The sequence below is a fragment of the Temnothorax americanus genome, unplaced genomic scaffold (assembly GCF_048541705.1).
Source record: "Temnothorax americanus isolate GAGA-0224 unplaced genomic scaffold, ASM4854170v1 Scaffold2, whole genome shotgun sequence".
Taxonomy (NCBI): domain Eukaryota; kingdom Metazoa; phylum Arthropoda; class Insecta; order Hymenoptera; family Formicidae; genus Temnothorax; species Temnothorax americanus.
The window spans coordinates 5,622,673-5,638,535 of record NW_027509338.1 but is presented as its reverse complement, the minus strand read 5'-3'; the positions used below and the strand labels follow the sequence as shown (position 1 = coordinate 5,638,535).

General features: G+C 37.8%; 2 protein-coding genes across 2 annotated transcripts; one reads left to right on the top strand and one right to left on the bottom strand.

Annotated features, from left to right (window-relative positions):
• The first annotated feature begins 2,262 nt into the window (after window positions 1–2,262).
• On the top strand, window positions 2,263–5,299 carry LOC143896953 (uncharacterized). The gene is made up of 3 exons (XM_077405147.1): window positions 2,263–2,324; window positions 3,059–3,373; window positions 4,474–5,299. The coding sequence occupies exons 1-3, from the start codon at window positions 2,313–2,315 to the stop codon at window positions 4,819–4,821; spliced, it is 675 nt and encodes a 224-aa protein (XP_077261273.1). The 5' UTR covers window positions 2,263–2,312; the 3' UTR covers window positions 4,822–5,299.
• A 6,478-nt stretch (window positions 5,300–11,777) lies between these two features.
• LOC143896944 (uncharacterized) lies at window positions 11,778–14,647 on the bottom strand. Its single transcript, XM_077405133.1, has 4 exons — window positions 14,436–14,647; window positions 13,606–13,794; window positions 12,858–12,989; window positions 11,778–12,423 (listed from the first exon to the last, which is right to left on the bottom strand). The coding sequence occupies exons 1-4, from the start codon at window positions 14,454–14,456 to the stop codon at window positions 12,121–12,123; spliced, it is 645 nt and encodes a 214-aa protein (XP_077261259.1). The 5' UTR covers window positions 14,457–14,647; the 3' UTR covers window positions 11,778–12,120.
• Window positions 14,648–15,863: the final 1,216 nt, after the last annotated feature.

The window sequence follows — 15,863 nt, the reverse complement described above, 5'->3', positions numbered from 1 at the left end:
TTATTACGTATCTTATGACACACAGGTGTTACATATATGCATTCAAATATTAAAAAAAGCAATATATTTTATTCTTTTTTTAACCAATATAAACAACCATGTTACAAATAATATACCTGTGACACAACATTACTCGTTGTTGAATAGCACGCAATTTAAGTTAATCATAAATATTAATCATACGTAACGATGTCAAGTGCTGTAACGAGGATAAGTGATCCGTTGCCGCAATAATTTTCGTCAACACGTAAACAGCTATATTCGCTCATCTATGAGAAATGTGTTTTAATGATCACGCTCTCCTCAAGTTTTCTGGAACTGGCCAGACAGGTGGAGCCAATTAACGAGCAACGAAATTGCGCGAAGCTGTCCAAAAGTCGGACCACTTTCGGTAATAGCACGGTTCAACCTGGAAAGAAGAGAATCAGGCCAGTTCCAGCATAAGATTCATAAATTCCATAAACACCTCGCGAAAAGCATGGAACAAAAGAAGAGACTGGCGGCGACAGCCGCCCAATTTTGCAATATGGAATCTAATTACAATAAAATAAACGTAAATTATATATAGAATCTTGACTGTGAACACAAAGTATTTTAACTGAATAACTTCTATAACATTTATATTCAAAATATTCAAAATGTTAAAAATATTTAATAGTTTTTGCATATAAAGATTACGAAACGCTTTTGTAAAATTAAAAGACTAATGTTATATGACTAACATTAAAAGACTAATTTTTATATTATTTTCTATATAACTGCCGTTAAAGATGATTAATCTCTCTTTGCATTTGACGACTTTTTTGTATTTACTTATTGCAGAAGAGCCATGGAATCGATTCTCCTTAAGCGTTTTCTCACTTTTCTTTAAAATTTATGAGATTTGATCTCTCAAACGCGTATTTCATGCCTGTCGCTTTTTCTCGCCGACTTCAAGAAGAAAATGAGACATGGTCTCGTTACATGGTAATAAACGACGCAATGATTTATGGACGGGAGGGCATCCAAATGTAATATCCTGCGATGCGCGCAATATATTGTGTCATTTTTATCAAGTAATTAAGTAATTCACATTAAAATCTCTTAAGCAGTGATCTTTTATATCTTTTATAACACTTTTTTAACACGCTGCTATATAATTTTATATTAAAATTACCAAAAAGTATACACACACACAATTAGGTCATAGTTATATAACGTACAATACATAATTATATTTTAATATATTTGCAAATAATTTTTTGCTAAATTATTATTAATCTTTAATAATAAATCATAAAATATATTATTAAGAAAAAACTTAAATTTTTAAATTTTTATTATGAAGAAAGAGAATATTTTAATATAATAAAAAAATTTAATATTAAATAGCACATTAAAAAAAGCTTGAATTTAAACTTTACCTTCTGTATGGGTAGAACTAACTTGATTCACACGACTTACAATCTTGCTTACAGACAATTATTACCCATAGTTAGTCGAGAGCTATGCTCATCATTTATTTCTCATTCTCGTAAGATTTCAATTACGGAATCGGCCGAGCGTACAATTGCACAACCAGATGATTGAGAGAACACCCGGTGCGATCACGATCGCAAAACAAAGATCCACAAAAATTGAATCGGCACGGGGCCTTAATTAGCAGTACCGTGGTGTATAAAATTCTCCTTACGCCACTTAAAATTTGACGTAAAATTAATTACGTATAATAATAAAAATAATATACATAAACAAAATTTAATTGAAACTTGTCTAAAAATGTGAACAATTAAAAAATATAGTACAATAATTTAAATTTCTTTAGTTACTAGTAAAAAATTGTTTTCTTAATAAAATAATTCTATACCAAATTTTGAAGTTGTGTAGAGTAAGAAGATGAGAAAGATTACGAGATATAAAAATATAAAAACATTAAATTTGAGTTATCAAGTGAATGTTAATTAAATTCTATAATTTATCAATCAATTTATTATAAATTAAGGTTCAAACTTTTCTACGATTTTCCATGAGCCGATAAAAGAAACTTACGCTATGAGTTTCGACGCGTGCGAGGTGGTGCATTTGCGCAAGAGTCTTTCTTACGAGCGGCGAGAAGAGTCGCACGGGTGCGAGTTTTTCGGCGGTCCCCTACTCGCGGGACCCGGTTTCGGTTTCTTTTCACCTAACCGCGTTTCGGCAGTAGGCCCGGTTGCCCACCACCTCACTCTCCATGCCGTCTCTCCTTGAGGGTTTATCGTATAAAAGCAGGGGGATCTTCATCGTACTCATCAGTCGCAAATTCGACGAACCAAGTCCGAAACTCGTGCAGCATCATGAACGCCAAGGTATAATCGGATACGAGAGTTTATTCATAAAAATTGATTTGGCGGAGAAATCGGCCGGAGGATCGAAAAGATCTGAAAGATCTAGAAAAAACCAATCGTGTGTTACAACGAGGGTGAACCGTTCTCTCAAGAAAATTGATACATTCGGTTTATTGCAGAAAATAGACGGTTTTGCAACTGTCTAATTGCAACTGTTAATATAAAATTTAAAAGACTTTGTATAGTTGAACAAATTATTCAAAAAATATAAACAAAGAATACTCTTACAGTGAATCTCTTATTTTAAATTTATTAATTTAAATTAATGTATTTTTAGTTAATAAATTTTAATTACATTGAAATTTTTGTTTAATAATATAGACACAGAAAGATAACAAACATATTTTTCAACTATTATTGTCAAATTATTTAAGTTTTTACTTTTATTTTTCAATTTTTTAATTCTCTTTACGTTTTTATTTTTTTCATGTAAATAATTTTAATATATTTTTTAATTCAATTACAAATTATTCGACTTTATATCAAGTTAGAAAAAAATTCATCCTTTATTTTTTCTGATCTTGATTGTTCTAATTGAATTATAAAATAAATTTATATATTATTGTACACAATTTCAGGGTCATATTAAAATAAATTAGAAAATTAATGCTGTTATGTGCGTGTGCAATCACACACACAATATATGATTTTACAAATTCTTTAGAAAACAAAGCATATAACTCTTTGATTTACAGGTGATAGTTTTTTTCGCCCTGGTGGCGCTCGCTTTCGCCGAAGAAACGAAGAAAGATGAGACAAAGAATGTAGAGACGAAGAAGGATAAGCGAGGCCTTTACGGAGCCTTGGGCTATGGAGGCTTGGGCTACGGAGGCTTGGGCTACAGTCTTGGTGGTCTTGGTTATGGTCTCGGTGGATTGAACACGTACTCGTCCATTCCCGCGATCGGCCTCAACCATGGTATTAATACCGTTTTGACGAAGGAAGTCGCTGTACCCGTGCCCCAACCGATCGCCGTACCCGTCGAGAAACACGTCCCGGTCCCGGTTAAGGTATCAATATTCACTATTTTCCATTCCCGATCTTCTGAAAATTCGTTAGCAAGATTTGGCGAAGAGCATCCGCGAGTACAGTTCTTTTCCAACTTCTTGCTTCGATAAGGCTTAATCATATCTCGCTACTGGCGGAAAAAGATAAATGCAGAAGCTTCATTTCTGAGAATCGATTTACTGGAAAGCGCAATTAGATGAAAACAAAGCAATTAGCAAATGAATCAGAGAAATAATAGCTACATGTATGTCTTTCAGTAAGAAAATTGATTAAAGGCGATATTTCTCTGTTTTTCTAATGATATACTTAAGTGAAAGTTATTTTGCAATTACAATTTTTTACATAATTTCAATCTGTTAAGTGGCAACATAAATAGATTATTATTAATTCGACATCTACATTTATGAATTTTTTAATGTTGCTGCATGTATCCGAATGTTTTTGGTGTAAGTTCAAGTTCTACAAATTTCACGAATCCCTCTTTCACATGCAGAAGGAATCTATTTCTCAAAAAGTTTCTGCTTCATCAAGAAGTTTCTTGATGAAGTGCATACGGTTAGTTTCTAAAATGAAATATAATTGGGATCTATGTACATAAACTATGGTAACTAAACTTTCGAAACGTATGCATTTCTACGACACTAAAGTTAACGATCGCACAAAGAGAGATATACTGTGACAATTGGAGCGTGATTAGAAGTGCGAGGTCTTCGTTTCATACTCTTGCGTTGTCTTGTGAATTAGTCACCTTGATCCAGATCTTCCACAATAACAAAAAAAAATTAAATCTATATCGCATACATTTGCATCTTAATGAAATTCACAGTATCTTTCGTATCGAATACTAAAGTAGATGATAGAGTAGCAAAAAATAGTTTAAATTGCTAATTGGGTAGAGTATAAAGTTTAGCTTCTATTAATCAACCAACAAGCCAAAATAAATTATAAAAAACTAAACCTCATATTATAATACAATTCATTTCCTAATCTTTGCTTATTTCTTAATGCAATACCTTCTTAATACAAATATGGGAACGGACCGGAAAGTAAATTTATTCAAAATCTTGTTCACCGATAGTCAAAGATATTCTTTTTCTTCTAGGTGCCGTACGCCGTGCCCGTCGACCGCCCGTATCCCGTCCAAGTACCCAAACCCTACCCAGTTGAGGTCACCAAGCATGTTCCTGTCGCAGTGGACCGCCCCGTGCCCGTTCCCGTCAGCTATCCAGTCAAGGTCCCAGTTCCCGCCCCGTATGCCGTCAAGGTGCCCCAGCCCTACGCCGTCCCGGTCGTCAAACACGTGCCGGTGCCCGTCGCGCAGCCGATCGTCTACGCGAAACTGAACTCCGGTCTTGGATACAATGGATACTACGGCGGATATAGCGGATTAGGCGGATACAGCGGATACAGCGGTTACAGCGGTATCCCCTATGGATACTCTGGATGGTAAAATGGCAGTCCCGAGGGCGACGCTCTTCGACATCATCAGCGCGAAGCATCACTTGTACCGCGTGGATCTTTCAGAGCTTTCAGTGACCACCTTTTTTAAGAAAGCGCTCCCAAAGAAAGATATATAAATATATATTAATGTACGTTAATATATATTCTTCTTCGTCGATGATGAGTGTGGTTAAAGTGAATACCTCTCGTTTCGGATATTGACAGACAATTTTCGCGAGTCTTTCATGTCGAATTCTTTTGGACATTTGTATGATAAAGAGAGAAGGAGAGAGAATGAGTGTCTGGAAAAGAAGAGCGTCCTCTAATTTTAAATAAAAAAAAAAAAAAACAAACAAAAAGACATTTCCACGACAAAAAAGGATCGAGTGGTGCTCGCAAGCATCAAGTGTGACTACTTAGGTCTATGTTTCTACCTATAACGTCATTATACTGATTGTCCATCATTGAAATAAATCTTTTCTCATGAAGCACTCGTATTCTCATTATTACCTCTTATTGTTCATAAAGATAATAATATATTCTTCTTTCCATGAAAATTGCTGAAAATATTTGTCGCTTCACGCATAATGTGAATAAAAATATTGTAAAGAAACGCGTATTAAGCATAAGAAAAGATCAAAAGATCGTTTTTCTTTATATATATATTTTTAGATTTTGTATTTCACATTTATGCACTCATTTATTTACATTTATTTATATAGCTTTTGCTTATTGTTAGTATTAAATATTATGTATAAGATAATCGATATATCGAAAATATCAACGCGATGAATAACTAATAACGAGAACAATTTGAGCTTTTGATTACGTGAACAATCTCTTGCAAGATTACAAAACGAAGATCGTAATTGTATAATCCACGGGCACGAAAGGGAAATTTAAGGCTGTATTATGAGAAATGGTTACATGAACGCGGCGGCGTGCGGCGCGGCGGCAGTGAAATGTCCATTAAATGGAGAACGAGGACACGTTAAACACGCGATTAATAAAATTTGCATGCAGAGCGCACGCCGCACGGAACGTACTCTTTATACGCACATATTGTAAGCGATCCCGTTGGGCAAGTCCGACTCGTAACGCTACTTGCACTCGCACCTGCCCAATAAAAAATGTCGCAATCTGATATTTATGGTTATACGCCGGCAGTATCGCGCTTCGCGAGAAACTACCAGATTCTACAAACATGAGGAATAAAGAAGAGACAGCGCTCCAGCGTGTATACATATATATTTTATTAAAAAATAATACTACAACATTTAAAAAAAGAAAAAACAATCTCACATAACGAAAAACTATAACATCAAGTAGCAAAAACAAAAACTCAACATCTTTCAGAGAACCTACTTGTCTGTATACAAGAATGTATAATACGCTATCTCAACTTATTCTTCAGACATCAATGATTAAAAGTATATTAATTTTATAATTAAAATACGTCAGGTTGAGAGAAATAGCAGCGTCAAAAATCATTAGCACATGATTCTGTTCTTTTGTTTCTTCTGAAGCTATTTGCAGGGCATCTAATTCAGACGAATTGTAAAATTCGCCAACATTTGTGTTACAGTCTCTACAATTTTGTCTCTATTACTACATTCAACTATTAAATTTTATAGAAATCAATTATCACTACTGCCGATTATTACTACTGTAGGAAAGAAATTAGCGTCATTTTTTTCATCAGTAGTAGTTAACGAATTGCACCCCATAATTATGTGTACAAACATATCTAATATTTCCTAAAGTATCCGAATATAGAGAATAAAAATTCTAAACTTTTATAATCAATATCAATATTACATGTATATTGATATGGGTGACGCGTGATATACAACAGTTTTAGTGTTAGAACTCAATATATATTTTTCTGAAGAACGTTACATGTGCCGCGTGTGACCGGTACAGTAAGATGGCGAGAGACTAGTAGAGATGAGAACATCAGTATAGATGCGACACCGCGCTCCCTATTGTGTACGGAGAGCGCCCTCCATAATGCCGAATCCGCATGGCGAGTCGTATACGGGATTTTCGCCAACACTTCCCCTCGAATCGCATCGGTCGGATTCCGCCTATTTGATGGTCTTGAGTCCAATGGACTTCATGCAGGCTTCGTGCTTCCCTCTAGGCAGTCCCTTCGTGAGAATATCCGCCGTCATCTCGTCAGTGGATACATGTTGGATTTTGACCAAACCTCTGCTAACGGCGTCACGCACGAAGTGATGTCGAATGTCGATATGTTTCGACCGAGCGTGATAAACGGGGTTCATTGCCAACTTTAGAGCCCCGTTGTTGTCGTTCTTGATGGTGATTCCATCCAAAGTTATCCCGAGTTCTCCGAGTAGTCCTTCCATGTATAGAGCTTCTTTTGTTGCTTCAGAAAGAGCCATATACTCGGCCTCAGTTGTTGATAGAGCCACAGTGTGCTGTTTCTTTGATTCCCAGCTGATGGCTCCACCGCTCAATAGAAAGGTGTAACCAGTGTAGGATTTACGATCCATGTTGCAGTTACCCCAGTCAGCATCCGCGAACATCTCGGGAGGATTACTGAAAACAGAATAAACTAGACCAACATTATTAGTCCCTTTGAGGTATCGCAACACCCGCTTGGCTGCCCTCCAGTGAGTCTCCGTGTAACAGTTGTTGAATTGGCTAAGGCGACTGACAGCATGAGCTATATCGGGTCGTGTCGATGTCGCCAGATACATCAGTGCCCCAATGAGTTCTTGATAAGGAACCTCGGGTTGATGATAGTCCGTGCCGACCTCCTCCTTGATCAGCTTTACATCCGGATCCATTGGAGTGGACACCGGCTTACAGTCGAGCATGCCGAATCTTGCGAGAATGTCGTTAATATACCCTTTTTGTCTTATGGCAATCTCATTCTTCTCTCTTAAGAATTCCAAACCCAAGCAGTATTTGACGTCGCCCAGGTCTTTGATCTCAAAGTTAGCGCTGAGATGATTCTTGATTTTCGCGATCTTCGCAGTATCGCGAGAAGCGATTATTATATCATCGACGTATACGATGATAAATGTTCCGTCCTCGATAGGTCCGATGAGAAATACACATGGATCGGCCTTCGATTGAACAGCTCCGAGTTGTTCAAGCTTTTCCTTCAGTGTATCGTGCCAGGTCCTACCTGACTGTCGAAGCCCGTACAACGCCTTAATTAATAGACAAACTGCGTTCGGCTTCTGAATGTCTTCCAACATCTTCTTCGCCGTTTCCTTGATGGAACTGTCCACGCTTCTGGAACGAATAATATGTTCCAAGATATCTTCTAGATATTCCGGTGCTTCCATGTAGATTGTCTCCTCAATTTCACCATTCAAATATGCCGTTGCTACGTCGAGCTGTTCGATCTTCATGTCTCTCTGTGCTGCTATGGCCAACACAGCTCGTATCGAGCTCATTCTTGCTACTGGAGCGAACGTCTCGTGATAATCGATCCCTGGTCTTTGAAAAAAAACCGCGTGCTACAACACGTGCCTTTCGTTTCTCGATAGATCCATCGGAGTTATATTTGTTACGCAGAACAAATCTGCTCCCAACTACTCGTTGATCCTTCGGACACTCTGTGATCTTCCATGCGTTGTTCTTGATCAGAGATATCACCTCTGCCGCCATCGCGTCCATCCATTCCGATGAGTTCACATCCAACATGGCTTGCGTTATTGGGATTTCGGCCACACACGCCACTTCCGCTTGTTCAAACGCTTCGTGGCTATATTCCTTTCGAGGTCTCCCGGGCCGCCCGGTTCTGATAAGGCGGGGACGACCTCTTCTACGGACTTGTGCGAGTCCCTCATTTCCACCCTCTGGCTCTTCTATTTCCTCTTCCCCTGGATCCGCTTCCCCTGGTTCTGGTTCATCTGATTCCGCTTCTTCTGGCTCCACAGCAATTTCCTCGATGTTCCTTTGCTCCACGTTATCATAACTGGAGGACAATTTGACGTCCACGCCGTCAATCGGGATCATGTCCGTGGATTGTGAATAGAAATCTTCGAAAGGTGTTTTAGCTCTTCCCAGATGGTTTTCCAGAAACTTTACGTCCCGAGTAATCTCGATTTTCTTGGATTCCGTTAGCCAGATTCGAAAACCTTTCGATTCCTCGGAATACCCGACGAATATTCCCTCCTTGGATCGAGGGTCAAGTTTTCCTCTCGTAGGAACTTTGTTTATACAGAATACTTTACATCCAAAACTCTTGAAGTAACTTACAGTCGGAGCCCTGCCTTTCCAGCCTTCGTGTGGGGTCCTTCCATTGAGCTTACTTGTTGGACAGCGATTCCTAATGTAATTCGCCGTGGATACAGCTTCAGCCCAGAATGATGGAGGTAGACCTGACTGGAGTAGAAGGCATCTCGTAGAGTCCACCAAAGTCCGATTTTTTCTTTCGGCAACCCCGTTTTGCTCCGGACTGTATGCCGTTGTGAGTCGACGTTGAATTCCCTGGGTCTTTAAGTATTCGTCGAATTCCTTATTGACGTACTCGCGGCCATTATCGGATTGAATCGCCTTTATTTTCTTGCCATGTTGTTTTTCGACGAAGATTTGGTATGCCTTGAACTCTTCGAGCGCTTGGTCCTTACTTTTAATGAACCTTATCTCCGTCCATCTCGTATGATCGTCGGTAAAAGTGATAAAATACCTCGATCCTCCATTCGATGTAACTCGCATTGGACCACATATATCGGTATGAATTAGTTCCAATTTTTCGGTCTCTCGTGTTGACTTTTTCGGAAACGATGGTCGTGTCATCTTCCCTTGAATACATATTTCACAGTTCAAGTCTTCAGGCACACGCCGTAAGTCTATACCCCGGATGGCTCCATCCTTTGATGCCTGTATGAGATCACGATAGTTTAGGTGGCCCATCCGTCGATGCCAAAATTCGCCTGTATTCGTCGATATCACCGAATGACAGCTCTCCTCGGACATTGTGCTGGCTTCTTGACAATGATCGGATGACTCTCCGTCGATATAGTAGAGATCACCGATCCTCTTAGCAATCAATCTCGTGCGTCCCTTTTGGTCGGTGACGATGGCCCTCTGTTTCTCGAACGATACTCCATAACCTCTATCTGTCATTTTCGAGACTGACAATATTCATTCGTAGTTCGGGAACGTGCAATGTTTCATTCAGAGTCACTTCACTCTTCTTTCCATTCGCAGTCGTCACGATCGCCGCCACTCCTCTTGCTTGAATTTTCGCGGATGAATCACTGGCCAACTTCAAAACGCCGGATTTGCTTTCGTTGATCTCGGTGAATAGGCTGATATCTTTACACATATGTGATGTGCATCCACTGTCAATACACCACCGATTTTTAGATGTGCAGTCTGCGAACTGGCAAACGTCGGATCTGTCTTCGGTCAATAGAAGAGATACCTTGCTTTTATCATCCGCTTTCTGTGACGGGCACTCCGAGGCCTTATGCCCCTTTTCGTGACACTTGTAGCATTTGAATTTGAAACATTTGTCCTTTTTCTGTTCCTCCTTGTTAGTCGAATTATGCTTTGAAAAATTTCGTTTCTTCCTGTTGATGAGTAAGGCATCTTGATTCGATGTCGCTGTGCTCTTCCTTGCGTCGAACTCTTCGACTATCTTGGTACGTAGATTTTCAGGTGTAGGAAGCTCGTCACGACTTTCGATTGCGACTCTGAAATTTTCAAAGCTTGACGGCAAACTATATAGCATCATTATGGCAAGTTGATCTGGATTTATAATTACGTCCATTTCTGACAACTTATCTACGGCATCGAAGAAATCATGTAGATGCTCGCGCACGTCGCCATCTTCGCACATCTTCTTCAGGATGAGAGTCTTCAATAGTGTGGCCTTTCGGGCGGGTCCTTTTGATTGGAACGTGTTTTCCAGCTTTATCCACAACTCACGCGAAGTTTCGCAGTTTTTAATTAATTTCAACTGACTCGCTCCTATGGATAAAATTAAGTCCGACTTGGCCTTTTCGTCCATAGTGCGCCACTCTCGTACGTCGGCCGTGTTCTCGGGCTTCGCTATCTCGCCACTCACATAACCCCATGCATCATTCTTTATTAGCAGCGCGCGCATTTGTAGCTTCCACGTATCGTAGTTGTCGCGCCCGAGCGCCTCGATACGCACGACACTGTTCGCGGCCATAATCGCGTACCGACGATCTACTTTCTTTACGATATGCTACTATTATACCGACGCGCCCGATGCAAGATGGCCGATTAGCCTTTACGCGCACGATGACTTCCGTGTATGCACAACGCGAAGCCTTTTTCCTCTTCTCTTTCGCGATCGTGTCAATCACTTTGCCGTCTCTTCGCGATCGCGTCGATGTATTCGTTGTCCCTTTTGCGCTCGCGACGATGCACGTTTGCTGTCTCTTCGCGCTCGTAACGATGCACGCTTACTGTCTCTTCGCGCTCGCGACGATGCGTACACGCTGTTTTTTCGCGCTCGCGACGATGCACACACTGTCTCTTCACGATCGCGACAATGCACTTTCGCCGTTTCCTCGGGCTCGTACGATGCACCTTCGCCGTCTTTTCGCGCTCATGCGATGCACCTTCGCCGTCTTTTCGCGCTCATGCGATGCACCTTTACCGTCTTTTCGCGCCCACGTCGATGCTCGTTCGACGTTTCCTCGCGCTCGCACGGTGTAACTCGCCGTCTCTTCAGAAAACACTACGCACCGTATATCTCGTCTGGGCCCATAACCTGATATGGGTGACGCGTGATATACAACAGTTTTAGTGTTAGAACTCAATATATATTTTTCTGAAGAACGTTACATGTGCCGCGTGTGACCGGTACAGTAAGATGGCGAGAGACTAGTAGAGATGAGAACATCAGTATAGATGCGACACCGCGCTCCCTATTGTGTACGGAGAGCGCCCTCCATAATGCCGAATCCGCATGGCGAGTCGTATACGGGATTTTCGCCAACATATATAAATCTTTTTACGAGGCTTTGAGCATAAAATTCTTCTAATTCTTCTTTCTTTTTTCTATAAATCTAATACTTCGAGAGTGATATCTAATTAAGTTTGAGAAATATTATTTTATATTTATATATATAGAGCCGTCAACATTGAAAGTGAAACGAGTGAAGTTTCCAAGAAAAGGCCCTGTTATCTAGTACTCGTATTTTACTTATCGAAGCCCTTTATCATTTCGCTTAAACCGCTTTCAAAGTGATCCGCTCGCGTGTATCATACGTCAATGATTTACTTTTCCTTTCAGTCGCACCAGACCTCGCCCACTGCTGTAATCAATCGAGCTGTCGCATTTCGAAAGCTAATGATTCGCCGAGTAGTCGCGCTGGGATGATTGGAACTGGGCCCGCTGGCCGCTACTCTGCTGATCGTAGGTTTCACGGCCTTGAGAGGTGTAAGTGTTGTAGTTGGTTGTCTCGTGGCTGGCATGATCACCTTCGCCTCCGCCTCCGGCTCCAGCTGAAATACCGCCTTCATCGTGGCTCGATTGTAGAATCGGGATCGCCTTCGGCACCGGGATGAAGATCGGCTTGGTCAAAGTAACCGGATGTGGTACGGGGACCGGATGTGGCACAGGCACCGCTTTAGATATCAGGAACGGCACCTAAATTAAATTAAATTAACTATATTTATAACTTTAATATTAATTTTTTTTTAAACAACTAAAAGAATATACAAAGATTATTGTTTATTAAAGTTGCAATATCAGAAAGCCCATGCATCGTCATTAATTTCTTCTATCTGCTGTTATATGAAAACCAATCAAAAACCAATTTTTATACATATAGCATAAATATAAAATATAAAAAATATAAATACATATATCTCTCTATAACAATATACATATAATAAAAATGTAATTATAAAGTAATTTATAAAATAAATTCTTGGTGCGTCGTTACATGTCTCGAAAGTTTCCTTGGATTACGATTTTAACAAACAGAAACATAATATAATTACTTATTCTATATAGAAAGATTTTATAGATTCTGAAAAAATATTATTAGCTCATAAGATTTTTAAATTAGCAATTAATACCTGCTGATGCAGTTCCACCGGGACGGGCTTCTCCACTGGCACTGGCACGTGCTGCGGCACTTTCACTATCTGCGGTACTGGAACCGCAATGGGATGTTTTACCGGCACCGGAAATGGGATGTGATGAGGTACCTAAAAGACAGAAAAAACTGTAATCGATCAGTCATTCGCAAACATTTATACATGATGTATGAGAAAAAATCAGAAATCTACGATATATTTTTACATACTTTAATATTAAAATAATACAAATTATTATTCTCTCTCCCTTTTATTACACTATATAAATATAATCTATATAAATAATTTACTATATATTATAGAATGTGTAAAAATAAATATAATTATAGAAAATTAATTTGATCGTATTTTTATATAAAAAAAATTTAATAAACATTTTTTTTATTTTTAAGTATTTTCATTCTTTGCAGACATGTAAATTTATTATTTATATATTTATTATTATGTATAGTATATATATATATATATGCATACATATTATTTATTAAAAAAAGAATTTTTATAATATTTTGTTTTTTACTTTCAATATTTACTATTATAATATTACTATTTTACAAATTTGCTATCATAATTTTTACAGCAATTTCTTTACATTTCGATATTCAATTCATTTAAATAACAAATTTAAACCTTGTTAAGGATTTATAAGATGTCAAGCTATTCCTCAATACTTTCAATCGTTAATTAGCTGCAAGCGCTTTCGTTTTCTTAAAAAAAAACTGCTCACCTTAACGGGGTACGGCACAGGAACCTTGATGGCTACTGTTTTGGTGATCTTGATCACCTTAGTCGGCACCTCGTGCAAATGTACCGATTGTGAGATGAGCTTGGGCTCAACTGTCCCAAGACCGTGGCCTTCGTGTATCAAGAACGAGGGTTTCGCCGTGACCGTCATCACTACCAGCGTGAATAAAAACTGCAAAAGTGTAACGTCGTCATGAAAGCGTAACGGATTCGGCTGACAGATAATCAGCGATTGAACGTATTCACGAAGCCGCGGCAATTGCCTCAATATAGATAGATTTCAATAATCAAGATTTAAGTAAAACTTAAGTCAAAATTTGTTTTGTGTTTAATTAATAATTAAAATTTTTTATCTAATTTGAATGAACAGTAAAAAAATAACGGCTAGCAATATGATATATATATTTCTTATATGTATAATGTAAAAATTGTAACTTTTATACTTTTAATTCGTTCTTAAATCTCAAAATTAAACTTTTATCTACCTTTAGAATACAATCACAGTTTAACAAAATACAGCAATAAATAAAACAGATGTTTCAATACGCAAATTTTAATTACAATTTCACGATTATCTTATGTGCTTTTAAATTTCAACACGGTCATATATTCAAGCGATCTCAATACGAGAGAAAAATGTGGAAGTCGTTCGTAAATCGTTTTCGTGCGTTCTTCTCAAGAAATCTATCGAGATCACTATTGAACACACGTATCACAAAAGCCGGTGATCCGGAAACCTCGTGAAGAAATGAAGAAATGCGACGTTCTGAAATCTTCATGATCTTGAAATTTCCGACCGCGGTGGAAACTTACGAGTTGCAACATGATCGTCATCTTGTGATTCTCAATCGAGATCCGGTGGTGTTTCCACACTGACTATTATCGTCTACACGGTGGCTTATATACGAGGACCTTCACCATAGATTAGTTCAGCACGAAGAAAACACTCACTCACTCTCTTTCCGACTGGCCGATCTCTTTCGCTGTCGATCTCGTCTCCTCTTCTCCGCTTTTTGCAATTGTTCTTTTCTGCAATTGTTTCTTTTTGCAATTAGGTCACACGCACAACTATAAGCGAGTTGAATGACCCAGTCGGCCGAGGATTTGATGGGCGCGATGGAAAGGAAAGACAATAGGATAATAAGTCTTAACGTGAACCGGAGATCAAGAGTCACGATGATCACGAAAAGGCACACCCTCGCCAATGGAAAACTCTCTCGACGACATAAAAAATGGATAAATTAAAAATATTTATATATATTTATTTCTTAATCTAAATAATAATATAATATTTGGATTACATTAAATAACGTATATATTATATAAATAAAATACAAATAAATTTTTAATATTTAAAAGAGGATATAAAATTTATATTTATATTTATAAATAATGTAGTATGTTATATAAAAAATTTAATTTAATTTATATTTTATTATGTATATTACTTATTATGTATATTATGTATAACTTTATTATATATATATATATATATATATATATATATATAATAACAAAAGAAGGGTTCATGGATATACATTGTGACTGACAGTAGTTCCTCCGTAGTTTCGTAGAAGATAATCTCATGCGAAAGTCAAAAGCACACTTGCATAGGAAGTAATAATTTCGACACACAACTCGCGTTTTCAATTTCCGGTTATGCACACATAATGTGGAGAACGTGCGATCAATGTCTTCTCAGAAGCAAACGAGCGTAATGCAAACGAGAGTGAAAGGACTATCACCGAATGGTGGCGATGAAACTTATAAAGTAAGAGGGCCTGCGACCTAGTTCATCGGTTTCCACTTGAGCATTCACCATACGTGAATATCATAAGAGTGCATTTGATTGCGCGAAAAAACACGCAAGTTCATTGTCAATCAGTCGCGATAGTAATATTTATTTTATTTATAACAGAGTTTATAGAAGAAAAATGCATCTTTATAATAATTTTCTGCAATTTATAAAAAGAGTATTTCTTATATATTTTAATATATGTTACAATTGTTATTGTTGTACACAATGTATTATTGTGATACAATTACGATTTTCTTATGTTACTTCAATGTGTTTACCTTATTTTATTTTATCAATTATAAATTCCATGTTTTAAAAAGATTTGTATGTATTGGTATTTTTTTAAATTAACATTATTTTATATATATATATATATATATATATAAGATCTAAATAATATTATAAATATATGTATAATCCAAATTTATAGCGTATTATCTCAC

Bases quoted from the DNA above. Each gene is read 5' to 3' on its own strand.
- LOC143896953 (XM_077405147.1), top strand. The intron at 3,374-4,473 runs GTATCAATATTC...TTTTTCTTCTAG, and splicing joins ACGTCCCGGTCCCGGTTAAG to GTGCCGTACGCCGTGCCCGT.
- LOC143896944 (XM_077405133.1), bottom strand. From the start codon at position 14,456: ATGACGATCATGTTGCAACTC. The intron at 13,795-14,435 runs GTAAGTTTCCAC...ACACTTTTGCAG, and splicing joins TGACGATCATGTTGCAACTC to TTTTTATTCACGCTGGTAGT. The intron at 12,990-13,605 runs GTGAGCAGTTTT...TCTGTCTTTTAG, and splicing joins CTGTGCCGTACCCCGTTAAG to GTACCTCATCACATCCCATT.